Raw genomic sequence first — 19541 nt, 5'->3', positions numbered from 1 at the left:
ATGATGGCACGCTGTCCCACGGCTGGGTTTGGCACAGACCTCATCTGCCAGCAGGGACAGCTCACTGGTGTCGGCTGCATCGTAGTCGTACAGGACCTTGGCTTTGCGGGTGCCGGTGGCGGGGGGCTGCACCTCCTCGATGCTCAGCGTGCCTGTGTCCAGGGGGCTGGACGAGGGCTGGACCGGGAGTGTGGCTGCACTGGAGGGGGAGGAGCCACCGGGCACAGGGGTGGGGTTTGTATTCACAAAAGTGTTTGGGAATCTGAGGGAGGAAGGAAGTGTACAGTTAAACTCCCCACCTGTGACCAGCTCATTACTCTCAGCCCCTTAATGTACAGAAATCCGATCTAAAAATACACATTCGGTTAAATGTTAATCTGCAAAGCTTCTGTTGACTGCAACTGGATTTATTTTGGGGTGGAAAATGACAAACAAACAAAACGCGGCAGTATCCTGTTAATGGGGCTCTCAATATATTTTGCACGTAAACCTTTACTTACACTTCTCCATTGGCGCTGGCAGCGTAAAAGGAAAAAGAAAAAATGATATGAAAAGAAAAGATGGCATGTCTTTGCATGAAACAAACATCAATTCACATCATTATACTCCAGTGTTTATTTCTTAACCCCCTTTACAAGGAATGCATTCAGTACGTCCAGGATCGTTAACATGCGCGAGGAACTCTACAAGCAGCAGATTCCTGCTCAGCCCCTCCCCTCGAAAGCACCTACCTGCCCAGCTGCTTCTGAAGGTCCTGCATGTACTGGTGACTCTGAGCATAGTAGGTAGCCTGAGCCTCCACAAACTCGTGCAGACAGCGCAGGTGGTTCACCTGGGGAACAGGTAGAAAGACATCATAGGTACTTGCAGCTCAATTAATACTAAGTCACCACTGGCCCAATTATTTTCTCCCCAATTGAGAATGTCCAAGTATTTGTTCCCGTCACCGCAGCAATCCCCCACACAGCTCAGGACAACTGAAGGTTCAGTGGGCGTCCTGCGATCCCACGACCGAGCCAGCTTCCTGTTCTACACCCAGGAACTCGAGAGCGGAGACCGGAGAGCTACTGGCCTCTGAAGGATAAAGGCCAGCCCTGCAGGTGTCCGCTCTGACCTCACCAGGAGGGTCCGCTGTAGAGCAATCAGGAGAAACAGTCCCTTCCAGGTTTACCTCCCTAACCCGCTGGAGCGCAAGAGGCAATGTGACTCTCCCTCTGGCATCCCCAGCGAAGACCGGCAACGTCTCACAGCCAGGACACAAACCTGCGCTCCCCCGACTGTGTGACTCACCCCGCATACCACGCAGCCAGGACACAAACCTGCGCTCCCTTGACTGTGTGACTCACCCTGCACACCACACAGCCAGGACAGAAACCTGCGCTCCCCCGACTGTGTGACTCACCCTGCACGCCACACGGCCGTGCTTTTACCAGGACATTCGGGGGGCGGACTGAGAAACACTTCTAGTGGAAAGGTTTGTCATTGAATTCAATACGTTTCTTTTAGTATTTCTGTACACACACACACGCTCACATGAGTACTGCTGATCCCCTCCAGGAGCAGCCGGGTCACCTCTGCCTGCCGGTCAAACTCGGTCTGGGCGACTCGCAGCTCGTGATCTGCCTAAAAGACAACCGGAAAGGAGGTATAGTGACTGAGAAACACAGCAGGGTAGGACTGTTATAACCTAGCTGAAAAAAAAAAAACACACACAATCTGAAATGGGCTCAGAAATTACAAAAACTAAGAGTAGCCCAGACTGGTGTCACTCAGCACGGGGGATCGGCTATTCAACAGAGCTGCACAAACCCATTATTCTATTAATCTGATCACCTCTCCGCAGGTGAAGCTCACTGGTGTCGATTGGACAGATTTACTGTTCAGAGTGAAAGAAGTGACGAAACAGCTGCTTGAGTTTGTGTGGCTTCTCCAGAGTAAGACAGGCAGCAATAGTTACAAACCCAAGCAGCTGTTTCTTCACTTGAAAATCAGCCCACTCGACAGCAATGACCCTCACCCGATTTCAGCAGGGAGCTATATATTCAAAAACAATCGTTTTGTGCAGCACTGCTAGCCAAATAAACATTCTATTGCATGCATGCGTACGTTTCATTACTGTAATGAAAACTGCAGACTGAAAACACATGGATGGGGTCTATTTTAACAATCTAAAGAGCGGCAGATCTTAACACCACCGCCCTTCAACTGTTTAATAAAGACCCGCTGTGTTTAGATCCCCCCCGCCCCCGACGAAACACAGCAATTCGTGCACAAGTGCAGTTTAGCTATTTTCAATACAGTTAATCTGTGGCGTACATCTGACTCATTTAAAAAAACTTTTTTGAGCCTGATCAAAGTAGTTCAGTTCAACTCTTTGATAATATCCTGCCATAGTCTTTATATATATTGGACAATGAAATGTAGTAAATAAAATATAAAAATATAAAGCAAAACAGCAGAAAAACGCTGGTATACTACCTGGCCGCCCTTTCCACATTGCTTTCTTTTCCTCGACTGTATTTCCAGAAACTGAAACCCTGAACATGTTACTCAGGTGGTGCTCTGTAATGCCGATGTATTCACTTCTTGAAGCGCCTCGCTACACTACCTTGGGGTCTTGCTTCCATGCAACAACACCCCCAAGCAGTTCTACCTGAATAACCCTGGGAGAGGACATGGCATCCCATGATAAGCACATCAGTTACCATGCCACCGACTGCTAACAGAAGCTTCCACTCATCAGCGGTGGAACTTCAAGATGCAGAACAAGTCAAGTCTAAGATTCCTTATTCCTAAAAGTTTGAAGGAGTGCAGAGCTTTCTCCCACCCTCGAGATCGGACTCCTCTAGTGGTATTGAGCTTGCTGTCTCATAATTCAATCCATGCAATCTGTTTCAATCACGAGCTTCCAGGTCTAAGTGCATACCTGCTGTAGGCAACCTGTTTTAGGACTTCACTGCATCCATGCATCCTCTGTGTTAGAGAGCAATGCACCGATGCACAGAGAATCCACCCCAATTCTTAAAGGAATAGGACTGGGCAGTATACCTTCTCCAAAACAAATACAGCCAAACGTCACAGATGCATGCAAATACAACGGACAATGAATTTAGAAATGATTACAAATGATATGTAGCCCACCCTCAGCCCATTCAACAACAAAAAAGTGAACACAGCGATGTATTTAAAGACAACAAAACTCCATGCATTTACTAGTTAGTCTATTTCCATGTAGATGACTAAACTAGGAGCTACTCTTAAATAAACCAGCAAACAGAAGCATCTGAAGCAGCCCATGGTTCAGTAAGTCTGACACTTTCCGTTCAATACAGGAGGGGGCCCTTTTAATTATCTAGGCACACCAGCTTGTATTAATAATGTCAGTGAGGTTAATAAAACAGTTTTTAACATCTATGCATTCTCTAAAACAAACCACGTATCCAGGGGTACAGGGATGGCACCCGACAGTCCTGCAGATTACATGTCTGTCTGTCTGTCTGTCTATCTGTCTGTCTAGAAGGAGGTGTAGAACCAGCACACTGCAGTTTACTTCAAGTCCCCCATGGGATAGCATTAGAATTATTAACAAGGTGAATGAGAATTCTGAAGGCTTGGTCTTTGATACTCACTTTGTCCACCTCCTCACTCCAGAGCTGCAAAGCCACACAGCAACAAGAAAGTTGATGAGTGTTGGAATCTTGTAGTGACTCAGCAGTTGAATGTGACAGTTAGACTGGGCGGCTAGGAGTCAATGTTAAGAGTCTCTCTCAGTAGGGCTGCCAGCTCCTTGCACGATGGGTGTGATGGAGTTACTAGCAGGGCAGGACTGAAAAGCCCCCTCCATTTGCACCCTCTCAGGGTGCAGGGAGCAGTCTCTTTGGAGGCCGATTTGAACCCAGGCCCCCAGAAGAAAGGATAGTTATTTGTTTTTATCACCCACTATTCCCTTGAATGACTGTTTAAATGTTTTCTGTGGTTTTTTTTTTTTTTTTTCCTATTATACATAGGTCACAGGAATTACACATTACAAAAAAATGCACCCTTTGTATCGGCTGAAGGGTAAAAATAAAATTTAGAACAATTGAGAGAATAATAATAATAATAATAATAGAGATCTCATTATGTTCAAGCATTACTCCCCATTTGGTCAAATCAAACTCATAAAGTTATCTTGCCATTTGAATTTTACATTTGAAAGGGTGGCTTAACTGCTATGCGAGAAAAATAAATAAAAATAAAAAATTGTTTGCTCGACAGCTACGCTATCCTGGTGGGAAGATTTGTAATTGACCGACTGCTAGTTTAGAGTCGTACCCCCCACCCCAACAGCTTTATAACTGGAGGCAGCTTGCTCAGCATTACAACACAACAGTGATTCTGGTACCGTTCTCAATCTTATAGGAGCAGCAGCAGTCTGTGCACAGGCTGGTCTGGCAGCACAGGAAGCTGTAGCCTGGGTGAGAGAGACTCCAAGCAGCAGTGTGGAGTGGGCAGACACTCATGCTTAGTGTAGCGGAGAGAGGAAGAAGAGAAAACATATTGCTGCTCTTGTGATGAAATAATGCTGTTCCATTCGCATCCTTAACGGCAGGTGGTGTTCGCACAAACCCGGGGGAACACCAAGGGGTTTGCATTTCAATACAACCACCGTGTCAATAAGTTTAGATTTGCCAAAGATGCCCCGTCACCTACTCATCCCCCCTATCCACACTGAAGCTTCCACGTTCATCCACAACTTTCTATGTGAAATAAGTATGCCTTTTAACTGAGGGACCAAGGTTGTGATTTATGGCTGCCTTCGTCGCTCATGTAGAACACATGCTCAGGATGCCTTCTTTCAGATTTACAACGGCAAGTGTTTTTTTGTATTAAACTGTTGCCAAGAGTGCAACAGTTTGCTAACTACCTTGCTTAGTAACATGCAGCAGTTCTCATAATGCATTACATGTACAGCAGTTTGATTAAACCTTGTTTCTTCACATATAGGATCAATGATGCTTTAGATGAATTTTACACCAATAATATTATTTTTTTTACAATTTATAGGCTTCATCTAGAACTTAAAAGGAGTGCATACCAAAATTATGCCTTTCACTTGCCTGATCACTGGCCCCTCTTCTCGTGTGTTGATCTTTATTTGCTTGTTTATTTAGAATTTAATTTGGACAGACTAATTGAAATCACTCCCAGTGTGGCAGGTCACATAACAGGACTGTAAAACTACAGCGATGGAAATCAGACTCCTATTGCACAGCAGTTTCATCCATCCCAGGTTTTAACACAAGCTCGATCAGCCACAGCGTATAGCTAAAAAGGACCAGGAATGGATCAAACCGCTATACAATCAGAGTTATGTTTCCATCCCTGCACGGATCTACAGCACAGGGAGGGATCTTTTACCAGGCAAAAAACTGAACTACGATATTCCTGTCCTTGTAATATCTAAATACTCCAAACCATAGTATAAAATACAAGCACAGAACCCAAAACAAGAGAGCCATAAGCAATGAGGGGGCCTATCATACCATTGCACTAATATCATTTATAACACAGAGCTAATATAATTCACAACATAAAGCCATTATGATTTATAGCATAGAGCTCATATAACTCATAGTCTTGGCCAGCACTCCTTCATAAAGTTCTCAGTACCTTGGTCTACCAGACTAAGATGTCTAGATATATTCATATATGTGCCTCTATACTTTTCAAACAGTGTGTAGTTTAGCAATGATAGTCCTGAACAAGGCTCTCTCACACACACACACACACACCACATTCAATTACCCCCGGCTGCTATTGAACAGTTCAATATGTCTTCCGTTCTTTCAGCTCAACATTTTTAACAGTGAAAAGAAACACAGCGAGCACAATCACGAAACAAGTCTTTGAGTGTGTTGTTCGAACAGCACGTTTTTATTTTTGCGTCTCTTTTTACCAACATTTAAAAGCCCTGCGAGGTCGGTGTGTAAAAGCAGAGGCCTGACTGCGATTGACCTCGGCTTTGCCTACCTTGATGGCTTCCAGGTGTTGCAGGTTATATAACCCCCACCTGACCCCACAGGTTCCTATTAGCAGTGGGGTCAGGTGGGGTCCTTTTACCCGTAACACAGGAAGGAATTGTTTTACTAATAAAAGGCTAATTCTTTTATAAAAATGTAACCTTGGTTACTACTCCTTTAGACCCCTCCATTGATGTGCTGCACACCCCTTTCCTCGCTTAATAGTATCTTCCACTTGAGGCCTTTCTGCGTTTAAAGGCGTCTGTTTCCTGTGGCTGAATTCATATTCAAGACACGAGTTCATACAGATTGCAGAGAAGTACTGTAAACAGGCCAGCTGCCTCCACTTCACAGAATATACGAGAACCAGTGAGGACATTAGAAACACATTTTAAATGTTGGCATGGACGTGGCATTTCAAATTGAGGCAATGTAACTGGTGTTTTAAACACACTCAAAGGAAATGGAATAATTACTAAGTATAAATTCTAAAATCTAGAGATTCAAAGCTGCTGGTAAAGGTTAATAGTATTTTAAAATGTTGTTTGTTTAACGATTTAAAAACAGACAAAATCAAAAAGACGGCATTACATACCCTTTTAACAGAAACACACCCAGCGCTACGGCACACAAGAGGTGCAATCTGTTTAAAACAATCACATTCAGAAGACAGAACGTATCGGAATGAAGAGGCGGAACTGCTGGATCACACAGAACGCTCTCCCCGAAGGGAAAACCACGCCTCTCTGGAGCTCCCTTTTAAAATTTGAAGGAGGGCAGTAAAGGATATGTAACCGCTATGGTGTCGTACCGGGGCTGCTTTTTATCAGCCTGGCGTTTCAACCTCTTCCGAACAATAAAAAGACTCCCCAGTGACATGCCATAAGCAAAGCAGCAAGAGATCGTTCAACCTTTTCAACAAATTGAGTCACGCCATCAGCCATAGTTCACTGGTGTACTGCATCCCCTCACTGTCTGCTGCTTCATCTGAATGGGACAGGCTGGTCAATCAATGTGATCAGTAATAAGTGAGGAACTTCTCATCAACGGAGAATTAACAGCAAATAATTGTATGCATGTATATTTCTTTGTGTGTGGAGTGACAGGCTGGCTCCAAAGGGTGCACACCAGGGATTGTAATAAGACTCCTATTGCATAGCGGTTTCACCCATTCCAGGTTTTACCACAAGCTTGATCAGCCTGTGTATAGGGAATAAGCTCAGGTTGTGTTTTATTTAACTCATAGCAAAAACCAGGAACAGATCAAAGTGCTATGCAATGGGAGTCTTACTTCCATCACATAATTGAGGTACTGAAGTTTGTTTTCTACAGCTGCTATAGCGGCATGGTTTGGATTATACGCTAGTTTAGAAGCAGGGTTCGGATTCTAGAGTCTAATGTAACGGATGAGCAAGGCAGACAGGCTCAGAGGGCCGGGTGCTGTATGGAATTACAGAACAGCAAATGCAGAAGTGTCACATTCTCTCTTTTCTTCCATTCTCCCCCTCCACTGCAACAAGGAGAAACAGCAATCGTATTAAACTGCTTTGCTGTGAACAGCGGGGTCACACCCCCTCCGACGTGAACAAACCTGCCAAATCGAAAGCACTGGTCTGCATCAGATCACACATCAGGATCAGGGACGATGCATCGAACTCATCCTGGTGTCACAGACAATTGAACAGGCTCCTGCTGCTGAAGTCAGGGGTTTTGTCAAAAATGCTGAAAAGGTTTTGTGATCGTAGCCTCAGATGAGGGATTGTGGCAGTGTGTGCGTGTGCGTGTGCGTGTGCGTGGGTGCATGTGGTTGTCTGGGCGCCTTACCGCAGATGCACTGGCAGACAGCACATAATTACGGGACCTAGTCTCCTGAAAATCGGGTATGGCCTACAAGCGGGGAACAGAGTTTACATACAAATCATGCATCAACACAAACATATGTAAAAGGAGAAATCAATCAATACATAAATAAAGAGTTAATAGTGATACAAGCTCTACTAATCTCTCCATACATCTCTCTACAGCATCGTGAGCGTGGCCCCTCCCATACCCTTTAACCTTTGCTCTCTTGACCCTCCCCCTGAGAGGACACCCCTCTATTGGGTGAGAGGGTATGTCCGCTACCCACATTTTCAATCTTTGACCCCAGGGGCAAAGGTGGACATTGTGCTGAGACCCCATTACAACGCTCAGACAGGAATGACTTTCAGTCACCGCTGGTCTGGGTCTAATTCAAGAAGCTCCTTCTTAGGACACAGTCCTGATCTACAACAAATCACAGTAACTACAGTAGTAAGGTCAGCATGAAGCTAGGAGTAAGTGTGCTACCTCAGCACAGAGTCAAACCTCTTCAATAAAGCGCTGCCAAGCAGGGGTGGCATTCTGATAGCAAAATGGGACAGCAATTTCCAATCGGGACAGGAAATGGGTGCAAAGCTTTCTGTTAAAAACACGCTGCAGATTCTCCAGATGAAATATTCCGATTCAGGGCAGGCAGCCTGCGAATCTCAGAGAAGGCCACTTGCTTTCTCTGTCACAAATGTATCTGCATGACAATGGGGTTGACCATGTGACTTTATTTACAGTCTGCTGCTCAGAATCCCTCCAGGAGGCTGCTAACCAGACTGGATATAGACAGCGCTTATTAATGAGGCTTCACTGGAACACAAGTCTTTACAAAAGATGTATTCTCTGTGGCACTAGCCATGCATGTTTTTAAAGGTCAGGTTTCATCAGAACCAGGCTAGGAGCTTGATCAGAATGTATTCATATTCCAATTTTTTTTTAAAAGGAACACATTCGAATGACAGGTGTGTGTCACATGGTCTGGGCACTGATATTTTAAGTAACGTGTGGTTTTAAACAAAGGACTGTCTGTCTGCTGCACCACACTCTATGGGTTAGATCAAACATGACCTTTAAACAGACAAGAAAATCATATTTGTTTTCTGCCTCAAACCAAACAGCATGTCACGTTTGTTATTCTGGTTTATGATTTCATATGACAAATAGAAGGTATAGTGGAGAGAACAGCACTTTTTTTTCTGTGCTTTAGGGCCAATACGTAGCCAATTTAACAAATCGCCAGGCAAAAATAATGCATGGTGCAAAAAAGATTTAAAAAATAAAACATTAAATATCATATCCGTTTGGCTCCACTATATCTTTCCAAACGACACATCGAAATTAAAAAACACAAAACAATTAAATCACTTTATTTTGCTGCAAACATTCTAGTTCTAAAACCAAAAACTAATAAATAAAATCATACATATTCATTTTTTTGTAATAAACTTTTCATCAATTTTCTTACAGCTACTTTTTTAGTATTACATCTAGAAGGAAAAGGATTAGTATTCTAGGTGAATATGATCACAGCAACACAATGCACAAAGCGATACTCACATCTCCCTCACACTGCGCAGATTACAACAGAAAAAGGTGTTAGTACAATCAGTATGTTGTTTTTTGTTGTTGGTCAGTTTGTTTTTTCTAAAAATCGACTGAAGATTGACTAAAGAATGGTGAAGGAGACAACCCTCTGAGTGCAGGAGTTTTACCAGACACTGATGGAGGTGTGAATGCTGGCTGCCTGAATTATCTACTACAGCCGAGGACTCAAACACACAGCTTCATAACTGCCCACAGTAGAAGAACCATGTGATATGGACCTGTGGTCTTTAATAGCACCCCCTATGGCCACTTATTATTGCATCTAAGCGTTCCCCTTGGGTTTCTACTTTGCTAGTGCCAGTCTCGGTTTACATCGGACACATACTCCCAAAGTCAAGCGACTTTGCCAACCCTGTACATTGAGTTATGTATGCTTAGATGTTACCTTGAATTTTAAATTAAAATCTCTCCCACTACTTACAGCTTACTGAAAGCATTTCAATGGTATCGGCAGTGTATGTGAATTTATCATACAGTACTACAGCAAACCGCAGACCACGGGGAAGGGGGGTGCTCCGAGTGTTTACCACCCAAGACATTATGTGTCACGCAAACTGTGTTCTGCACTACAGTTTGACGAGGAAGGCTGGGATGAGATTTTAATTATGCTGCTATCATCATTGATAAAGTACTATCAAAAGCTGTCAAAGATTATTGATGTTTTTGGGCCTTTTAACAGTGCCAAATAATACACTGTATAAAAATGGTATAGAGTTGACCTACAGCTCTCTGGTGTTTAACCAGCTAAAACGTGCATTTGGGTTTTGGATGTCGGTGTAATTTCGGATTTCACAGTCTTGTTTCCTGTACTCAGAGAGCGCATACACACAGTGCAATGCTGAAGCAGACAGGGAGACAGACAGAGAGAGACAGAGCAAGACACTTACAGCTGCTTTGGCCTCTGCGGTCTTCGCTTTCTTTAACCGGGCTTTGCAGGCATCCAGGTCCAGTCTCCGGTTCTCGAGAAGTCGCCGTTCTTTCTGCATAAAAACAACGAGCGAGAGAGAGAGAGCGAGAGAGAGAGAGAGAGAGAGAGAGAGAAGCGTGGGACATGGCATCACTAAATCAGGCGCGGTGAAGCCACCCTCGAAACAATGAGGACCCCGCCGAAGCTGCTCCCAGACTCACAGATATGGTTCTCCAGTCTCCCTCCAGGAAGTTCCTCAGCGGGGTCAGGAAGTTGATGGCCGTGGACTGCATGAACTCCCGCTCCGCCCCCCCGAGCCGACGCTGGCTCTCTCCGACCTTTACCAAGGTGCTCCCTGAAAACAGACACACAGGACAGCAGGGTCAAAACAGGATCTCTACCGGCAAGGGGGAACAGCCTCGGGTGGACGGGCCACCTCTGAGGTACAAGAATGAGGGATCTCTGAATGGAGAGGGGGGGGGGGGAGGGGGGGGAAGAGAATCGATACAGACTTAAACCAGAGAGTTTAAGAAAGGATCAGGCATTGAAAATAGTCTGGGTGCTACTGTGAGCCATGGCTATTCCACTGAGACTCGGTACATCTCTGACATGAAAGAGGCTGGTTAATGCAGCTTTGCACTGGAGAAATCCATTAGACCTTTCTTTTGCTTCATGCCTAATACTTTGAGGGGGAAAAAAAAATTCAATGCAATACAAGACATTTCAATTCATCATGCTATAAACCACAAATAAAATCATAGTCGGAAAGCAGGATTCATTTTTCCAGGACTGCAAAACCATTTTATTAAATCTAGCCTGTTTCTAACCCAAACAGGTAAATGATTTACGAGGTTCCTACAGCAGCTTGCATTAACATAGCTCTCTTCAAAAATCAAAAACTAAAACATGAAAACGCCCTCCCTGCTCCTACGAGGATTTCATTTTGTATTTTCACAAGTTTAAAAAAAAAAAACTGTTGAAATATTTTCAAAAAGACGCATCCGTTCCTGCGCTAGCGATAGGACGCAGCACAAAGCTGCACGCTGAAAGCAGCCTTGCTCTGACATTAACAGCAGACTCTGGGCACAGCTTGCTGCAATCAATAATTTACAGCCTGCAGCAAAACTCACAATTTAAAAGAAAGAGAGAAACCGAACAGCAGTGCCTATCGAACTGTCCATCCATCAGCTCGAACACAAGAGAATAAAAGGCAGGCTGAGCCGGGCACTCCCCTCACATTGCACAGGTTATCATCCACAGCTATTAAACACAGTGCTCAGAAATACTACAAGAAGTCTTTCAATGGAAGACACTTTCTTCTAGGATTTCTAAACTAGGATATATAAAATTCAGCCTTTTGGCATTTCCACCCTCACGTCCCTTTCGATCCTGACACTGGTGTGTGGAACTCGTCCTGTTGCAGTACATTTCAATATATAACAGTTCTATAAGTTACTGCAAGATTAAATTGCGTTTAATAATTTATCAAACAATCTTTTTTCATTTCTTCAGTGTGATGGTTGTTAATTAAAACACTGGAGATAAAAACAATACTTGTTCAATTATAATAAGCAGTTCATCTTGCATCAATATAAAACTTTATAGCAGAAATTAAAACTTACTGGGGTCTATTCAATTGACTTAACACTGGCAGATCTAAATACCACCGTCCTTTAAATGACTAAATAAGACCATAACTTTGGCTGCAGAAGAAGCAAAAATGAGTTGTGTATTTTTCATAATGTAGTGTTAAACCTCAAATCCAGATTTTAGGTTTAACTTCAAAGCCCAGCATTAGTTTTTTTTTTTTTTTTTCTGTACAGATAGAAAAAAATATACAGCTGTAAAAACACCACCCTTAAAATCAATTTGAAAGCCTTCCAAATAAAATTAGTTGTAATCAGTTTATCCTCTAACTAGATTAACGTTTAAAACAGCCATAAAGGAGAATTGCATTAGCTTAACGAGGCACTCCAAGCCTTTCGTTTGAATACGGTTTTAATGAGACAGCTCTACGCGGTCTCTCTCACGCTGCTGGATCACGACTAAGAGCACCTTCATTAACTCAAGTGCTCCCTACAACAAATAAGAAACCACTTCAAAAGACTGCAGTCAGTATCTGGGTTGTTGATTCCTGGTTTCATAAGACACTTGGTTGAGTTTTTCCTTTATGAAAACAATTTGGGGGGTAAAGAGGAGACAGAATCCAGCCTATTGTCTTTCTCTCCTTCTGCTTGGAGCATACCGAGTCATCTGAGAGCGTGTTCATCAATGTCTAGTCGTTTTGTTACCACCACTATGCTTCACTCTTTATAAATCGGATTTGACTAGTTCAGTGAAATATACCACAGTAATAGGGCTCCCGAGTGGTGCATCCAGTAAAGGCGCTCCACGTGGAGTGCAGGATGTGCCCTATAGCCTGTAGATCGCAGGTTCGAATCCAGGCTATGTCATTGCTGACTGTGACAGGGGCATTCATAGGAGTCCAGTAGCAGCGATTTCGTCGTTGGGTTTTGGAGCAATCTGGTAACATCCAGCAGTGAATTCAGCAACGCAGTTAACAGCACCTGCACCAGGCAGAAGCGTGATCAGAGAGCCTGGGAGCCTGTCCCTCATTGTTCTCCACTGGCAAGAGCACTGCTGTTGAGAGGGACTGAGAGTGCATTGATTTGTGAGGGGGGAGCTACCCTGCACTGCGAATGGAAACACAACACAAGATGCATTCAGTGCTGTCAGGGTTCATGAAAGCTGTATTTTTAAATAGCACTCACACATGAAGAGGCAAGAACATCACAGAATGGTTTGCCTCAGGTCCAGCATTTACCATCCTTTTCTCCAAGGGCTCACGAGTACAGATGTATGTGGGTCTCTGTAGTTTTTGTACAGGGTTTAGCCCGAGCAATTTTATGAAATGCTCAAGGTCCGTTTGTCTAGTGCTGTACAGGCAGCTGCATTTTAGGCTCCCATACTGGGCTAATGGTCTTGCATTTGTATCCATTACCCTGACAGAACTTCAAAGTAAAAAATACTATTATTCATGATCAGAATCTAACTGAGAGTCAATTGCTGCGAGTAATTATTATTTATTTTTTTTCCAGCTTTTGTGTCACCAGAAGATCCAAATCTTCCTCCCACGCAGTTCAAGCGCACGGTAGTTTCTAGATTCAGACTTGAAAACACGCAGGCGTTTACTACTGCTGTGATGAGAAGTTTCCATTTGGATTAGATGATCTGCAGGGAACTTAATGTGACAGCGTTTTATTAGCACAATAATAGATCACATCGGTAGTCTTTGGAAGTACGGGCAAAATGCAAATAAAGCGTTTAAGCAAGACACGCGTTTAATGAACATGCTGAAACTGTGTCTCCATGCAGTCTGGTTAAATCTCATCTATTTTTTAAAAATGTTTTTGCTAATATTCAGCCAGCTATTCAGTTTTACTGAACTAAACATATTGTATGCTGCTGTCTTTCTTTATATACACACTATATATAGCTCTTTATAGACCTCCTAGTTATTGGCATGGGTATAAACCAAAAGGTTGGAAAGATCTGTACCAGATGTTTCCTCTTTAAATAACTGGGCTAATGGGGGCTGTTCACCCGTCACACTGAAACACATGCATTAGTGAAGCATCGATAACACCAATAATTGATGTGAACTTTGGAAACCAATGCTATCTGTAGAAAAGTGCAAATTGCTTTTAAACGGTTATAAAGACGACATGCCATTAACCCCAGAACACTCCCCCGGTCTCATCAAGACAATTTAGCATCTCGTCGGCAGCAATTATTCCACACGAAAAAGCATGGCACATGTAGGGATCCTCAAGTCATTACTATAGCTCCCAACTCACTTCCTGGTGGCCATAAACTGTCTATTAAATCAGGAAATACGATTGCGATTGACATCCTTCAAGCGTTTTTATATTTCCCCACTGGGAGCATCGTGAAGGTTATTAAATAAAATGTTGGTGGCGAACGCTTTTGAAATCTCAATAAAAAGCGGTTCCTTGCTCCTATTCTGCGATATACTGTACAAGCTTTACATGTTACTACCGTTGCTGTAACTTCCTGCAAGACCACCTGCTGTAGCCAGACACTGTGCTACTCATGCAACACTGGGGTAAGAATCTTTATTTTTGAATTCCAGTTCTGGTGCCAGTAGCAAATTCTTTCACACATCGCAGGGATGGAAATAAGACTCCTTGCATAGCAGTTTCAACCCTTCCAGGAGCCTGATTAGCCACAGGGTGTAGGTAACAGGCTCAGGCGTGTATTAAAAACTCACAGTAAAATCAGGAGTGGATCAAACTGCTATGCAACAGGAGTCTTACTTCCATCCCTGCATCGCTACATTTCTTTCCACTCCACATACAAGTAAAAACTCAGGAGCGGCACAAGCAGAGAAGCTCAAGTACTGTAAAGAAATGAAGCCTACACTTCACAGGATGGAGATATATATATATAAAAATAAAACATGGAAATAGGAGAAGGTTCAGAGAGCAGGAGAGCCCAGATGGCAACAGCAATGAAACAGGAGGTAGTTTGTATGTGTGTGGGCGACAACGTCACAGTCGAAGATATAGCGCTGCCGAGTTCCAATTATCACCCTAATTTACTACACTCTGAAATCTGATCCCAATTTTCCATGAAGTCAGAGAAAAAAAAAATCTGTGTGCAGTCTTTCTCCTGCAATTGCTCATCATTAAAGGGGAGGCTTCAAGAGACTGTAATTCAGTGCTTCTCCTCGCCAGCCTCTGAAAGTTGTAAACTAGCTCTGATGTGGCTGGCACTGCACTGTTGAGGACTTTGCTGTGGTTTCATGCCAGGCAAAGAGATTTTAATACACACTTGATTAGCCACAGTGTAGCGGTAAGAAGCTCAGGTGTTATTAAACTCATAGTGAAACCAGGAATGGATCAAAATCCTATGCAATGGGAGTCTTATTTCCATCCCTGCAAAAAATGAATGAATGAATGAACTGATTTAATGTAGTGATGTGTCCAACACTGTACATAGGGGAGGACACTGTAACATGCACTTACCGTAAGGAGTCCCGGGTCCAAACTCGTTAGCAGCCTCCAGCATGTACTGACCCAGGAGCTCTCCGTTGGTGGTGCGGGAGGGGAGCTTCCGGTCCAGCTTCTCATACAGGAACTCCTCGATGCGAGCACCTGGGCGAGGGGAGGAGACAGGCGGGGTTTGGAGGGGAGTGGCAAGAGACTAGCCAGGGCTCCCTATTGGCTGTGCCGTTTAGAGTTAAACAGCACAGCCCAGGGGGTGACAGTCTCACACAGGTTCTGCTCCAGAAAGTGTAAGTCATGCAAGCACTCCTTAGCCAAATCAAAAATGCTGCAGACATTTTGAGTTATAATCTTGCAGTCTCGTTTTCTTATACAGTAATATTAATTCACATAAATTATTTCAACACTGTAAGGAACAGTGCTCTGCAATGTTGACAAATTGTAATTTTGGTATTTTTTTCACTGTTCATTTCTTAACAACAAATCAATTGAAAATAGTAAAAATCTGGATCCTTAATATAAAGCACGGTCAGAGATTTAACACTTTTTGCCATTTCTCTCTTACAGAAAGATAGTGGTGCGCATTTTCACTGGAGCACAAGCTTTGTAAATGTGGCCTCACGTGTATTCTAGTGACCCTTTCAGATGATTCCTTAGTCGTAATGTAAAACTCAGCACACAAAAAACAACAAACAAAGCAAACTCATGCACGTGAGGAACAATACTTTAATACACAGAACTACCGTAGCCCTATTACACCAGCCACTGGCTTAAAACCACTGCATACTGGCACAGCACATTGCGATTTCAACTTGAAATCACAACCCGGCTGCAGTGCACACTACACTGCTCTGTGATGCACCAATCTGCTGTAGTTTAAATGCGTTTGGTTTGTAATGCGGCTCTTCTCTTGTCTTGAATGCAGAGAGGATCCGATCAATGTAGCATTGTAACTTTTAAAATGTCATTGGGTGTTTTCTGATTCCCAAGTTCGTTTTAAAAGGGCAGTGCGTGTGCGTGTGCATGTCTTCTAATCACAAGAAACCTTTCTGTAGGATGCGAGAGGGTGAGGTCAAACACCACTCCGGGAACATCTTACACAGAACTGTTTAATAGGGGGACTGGTCGGCATGAGCTTTTCAATAGCGATCATGTGGAATGCATTTGAAGAAAATCACCCAATGGTCATTTTAAGACATGGTTCGACTACAAAACCCAAACACATGCCGTTATTCACGATAGAATGGAGCACGACCCTAAACGGAGAACTACATTCCAAGACCAGAGATGACTTTTTTTTGTGAGGAAATGAATACCATCCAGATGCGTTGGCTCTGCTTGCCCACCCCCAGGGTGGTTCCAGTGGACTTCTTACTGCACTGAGGTGTCGGCAGCAACTCGCTGGAACGCGGTTCTGATTGATCCACCTTCACGACAGGTGTCACTGCTTTGCACGCGTGCTTTGTGGGTCATAGGGCTTGAAACTAGCACTAGCCCTGCACCTGTTATTTAAACTATTGGGAGAGGGGGGGTCTGATGTTTAAAAGATGTCCTTCCTCTACTGGTAAACTTACAGACTCAGGCATGACTTGATCATGCTGTGAAGTGCGAGGACCTAGCAGGGGCCGGATTGTTCAAACTCCTGGCCCCCGGTCATTTCAAGAATATACCGAAAACAAGGTCTGAAGCCCAGGACTGGATGCATGGCTAGCCCTGAAATCACTACCTGTCAACGGCAGACAAATGAACCAATTAAAACCAGGACCAGCTGGGTCTATAAACTCCAGCAAGGGGTAGCTTCGAACCAACCAAGTACAGTTGCTGCTGCTTTATCTAGGAAATGAAGACCCAACAGCATGGAGTACCGTTAAGAAATGTAGACTTACCCGTGTTATCTACTGTAGCATGTGAGATGAACACAGAAAAGGACAGGTTAGAATGCCCTGCTCAAGACTACAGGCATTACAGTACAGAGGCTTGGGAAGGAGGAGATGGTGCAGGCTGACGGATTGCCCCGTCCCACTTTATACTTTAAATTAGCTGATCACAATACAAGGGGGTTTGACACTTTCTACATACTCTGAACAGCGTCAAGCCTTGAACCCTCGCTCCACTTTCCTCACGCAGTCCCCAAGCCCTTAAAATGGTAAATCAATACATTAACAGTGCAAGAAAAAAAAATAGGTTTCTACTACACACCAACTGCCGATACCTGAGGCTGCAATTTGCCATCAAATGTCAGATATAAGTGTTTTAATGTGCTGCGGATTCCTTCTCCGGTTTCTCAAAGTGTACCGCTACATCACTGTATTTATTCAGTCTCAAAAGGTCAAGCCGTTGCCAGTTAACTGTGCTTTTTGACAAGGTGCTGCAGGAGATGCAGGAGCAGCAGAGACGTGAAGGCGTGCCGTGATCTACGCATGCTATCGATAACCACCCACGGGGAGCACAGACGAGCGCTGAAATTAACCTTGATCAGTATCTACAAAAAAATACATCTGGGGCAGCTTTATCACCTGAAATTCACAACACAATTCTGACATACATCCCAGACACCCTGCTGGAAAAAAAAAAAATATGTGCTACATAAAGTTAGTATTGGACGAATAGGAAATTACAGCTATTTGTTACAGTATGTGGTTTATTCAATTAGCCCTGGGATTCTAGAAAGCAGTTTTCCCTGTATGCCCTACAACACAGCTATCCCCTTTATCTAATCGGTCAGGAGCATTTCGTTTAGCTGGAGGGAACTGGCAGTAGCTAGCACTGCTGGGTTATACAGCAGCTCTGAGCATGGGAGTTCTTCAGTAATCAAAGCTGCATCATCATGTGGAAGACTGGGGTAACTGAATCCCACCTGACCTTCTTGAATATCTATTAAAATCTCCCTCTCCTGTTGCCAATTTTACAGGCTGGGAATCAACAAGCATCTCAACTAGGAAGAGGAAATAAAAACAAAAAAAGACAATCTCATTTATTCAGGCCCTTTGGGGACTTTGCAAAGCCACCAGGATGTGAACCTGCGCTCCGCTGACCGTGTGACCCTCCCCACCGCCCTGGATTTCCTGAATTTCTCCCAGTCTGTGCGGCTCCACTGTGCAGCAGAGGCGGAGGCAACGCTGGGGTTTCAGGCAGGTCTTACTTGGGTTGGGCTGCAGCAGAACCTCGGTCTGCCGGAAGATCTTCTCGGTCCAGTTCTTGGTGCTGTCGGCCCGGGCCAGCAGGTTCTCAAAGTGAGCGTCTAGTTCAGTCTTCTCTGCCTGGCCTAACTTCTCCTCTGTGAACTGGGAGGAGACAGGGAGAGAGAAAAAGAAAGAGACTTTTAAATCAAGCATGACGGTAACTATTTCAGAATTTCATTACGTTGCTCGTTTAATTTTGAAACCAATGAAGAACAAACCGATAGTGTTGAGCAGTGTTTTTATTTTATTAACTTATTTATTTATTTAAATCAGAACATTTTAAACCACTTTTAAAGCACCAGTACGTTGCATAACTCTCCCTCCGATAACATCTATAATTTTCTGCAATTTTCTTGAGACAATTGTCCCGTTGGTCGTGGAAAACTCCAGCAATGCCCTTTTAAACAGACAGTCTTAAATGACAGGAATACATCAAATCAGAATGACAATCTAATAGTTTTTTCTGAGAGGGGCATTTGGTGTCTAAAGGGCAGAGACAGTTTACAGCAGCCAGGAAGAGCCAAAAGCAGAAACTAAAAATCACAGGAACTTGTTTAGAGCAAATTAAAAAAGGGAAACACTGTAAATCTGATGCATTTAACTTTGAATTATATTAGAACATTTATGCCATCTTATTACTGATAATTATGGACTAACTATTATTAATAAATATTTATTTTGAGAAAATACAATCTAGAGTAGTGTCTATTATTGCTTATAAAGCCCCTGAGAATAAACGTGTATGATGTCATTGCAATCAGGTGAAACAATGTCTTGTAATTTGCCCAAACATCAATATTTTTCAACAAAACTTTCAGGAAGTATTGTAAGGTCCCTCAGGTCATAGAATAACACGTTTCTATACATGTATCTCTAGCAGAATATATAAAAAAATACTTAACTGCTTGGTCCTGAAAGGGTTAAGCAGTAAACAGCTCTTTACACAATAGGTTTTAAAGTAGACTGGGAC

At 43.4% G+C, this 19541-nt stretch overlaps 1 protein-coding gene across 11 annotated transcripts in view; it reads right to left on the bottom strand.

The window, feature by feature from the left end:
• The window catches only part of LOC117422053 (endophilin-B2-like), a 28973-nt gene that overhangs the window by 3118 nt on the left and 6314 nt on the right, over window positions 1-19541 (bottom strand). The window contains exons 2-13 of one of the 11 annotated variants that reach the window (XM_058986856.1): window positions 18532-18673; window positions 17276-17287; window positions 15411-15539; window positions 10584-10717; window positions 10343-10435; window positions 7827-7889; window positions 6598-6645; window positions 3630-3653; window positions 1534-1623; window positions 732-832; window positions 501-515; window positions 40-262 (exon numbers count right to left, since the gene is read on the bottom strand). In XM_058986856.1, coding sequence (XP_058842839.1) covers window positions 40-262; window positions 501-515; window positions 732-832; window positions 1534-1623; window positions 3630-3653; window positions 6598-6645; window positions 7827-7889; window positions 10343-10435; window positions 10584-10717; window positions 15411-15539; window positions 17276-17287; window positions 18532-18673 — 1074 coding nt within the window. The remainder of the gene's footprint in view (window positions 1-39; window positions 263-500; window positions 516-731; window positions 833-1533; window positions 1624-3629; window positions 3654-6597; window positions 6646-7826; window positions 7890-10342; window positions 10436-10583; window positions 10718-15410; window positions 15540-17275; window positions 17288-18531; window positions 18674-19541) is intronic. The other 10 variants (XM_058986859.1, XM_058986858.1, XM_058986857.1 and 7 more) reach the window with 10 other exon arrangements.

The sequence above is a fragment of the Acipenser ruthenus genome, chromosome 15, assembly GCF_902713425.1.
Source record: "Acipenser ruthenus chromosome 15, fAciRut3.2 maternal haplotype, whole genome shotgun sequence".
NCBI lineage: Eukaryota > Metazoa > Chordata > Actinopteri > Acipenseriformes > Acipenseridae > Acipenser > Acipenser ruthenus.
The sequence above is the reverse complement of the archived record's forward strand: the minus strand, read 5'-3'. Positions and strand labels throughout refer to the sequence as shown.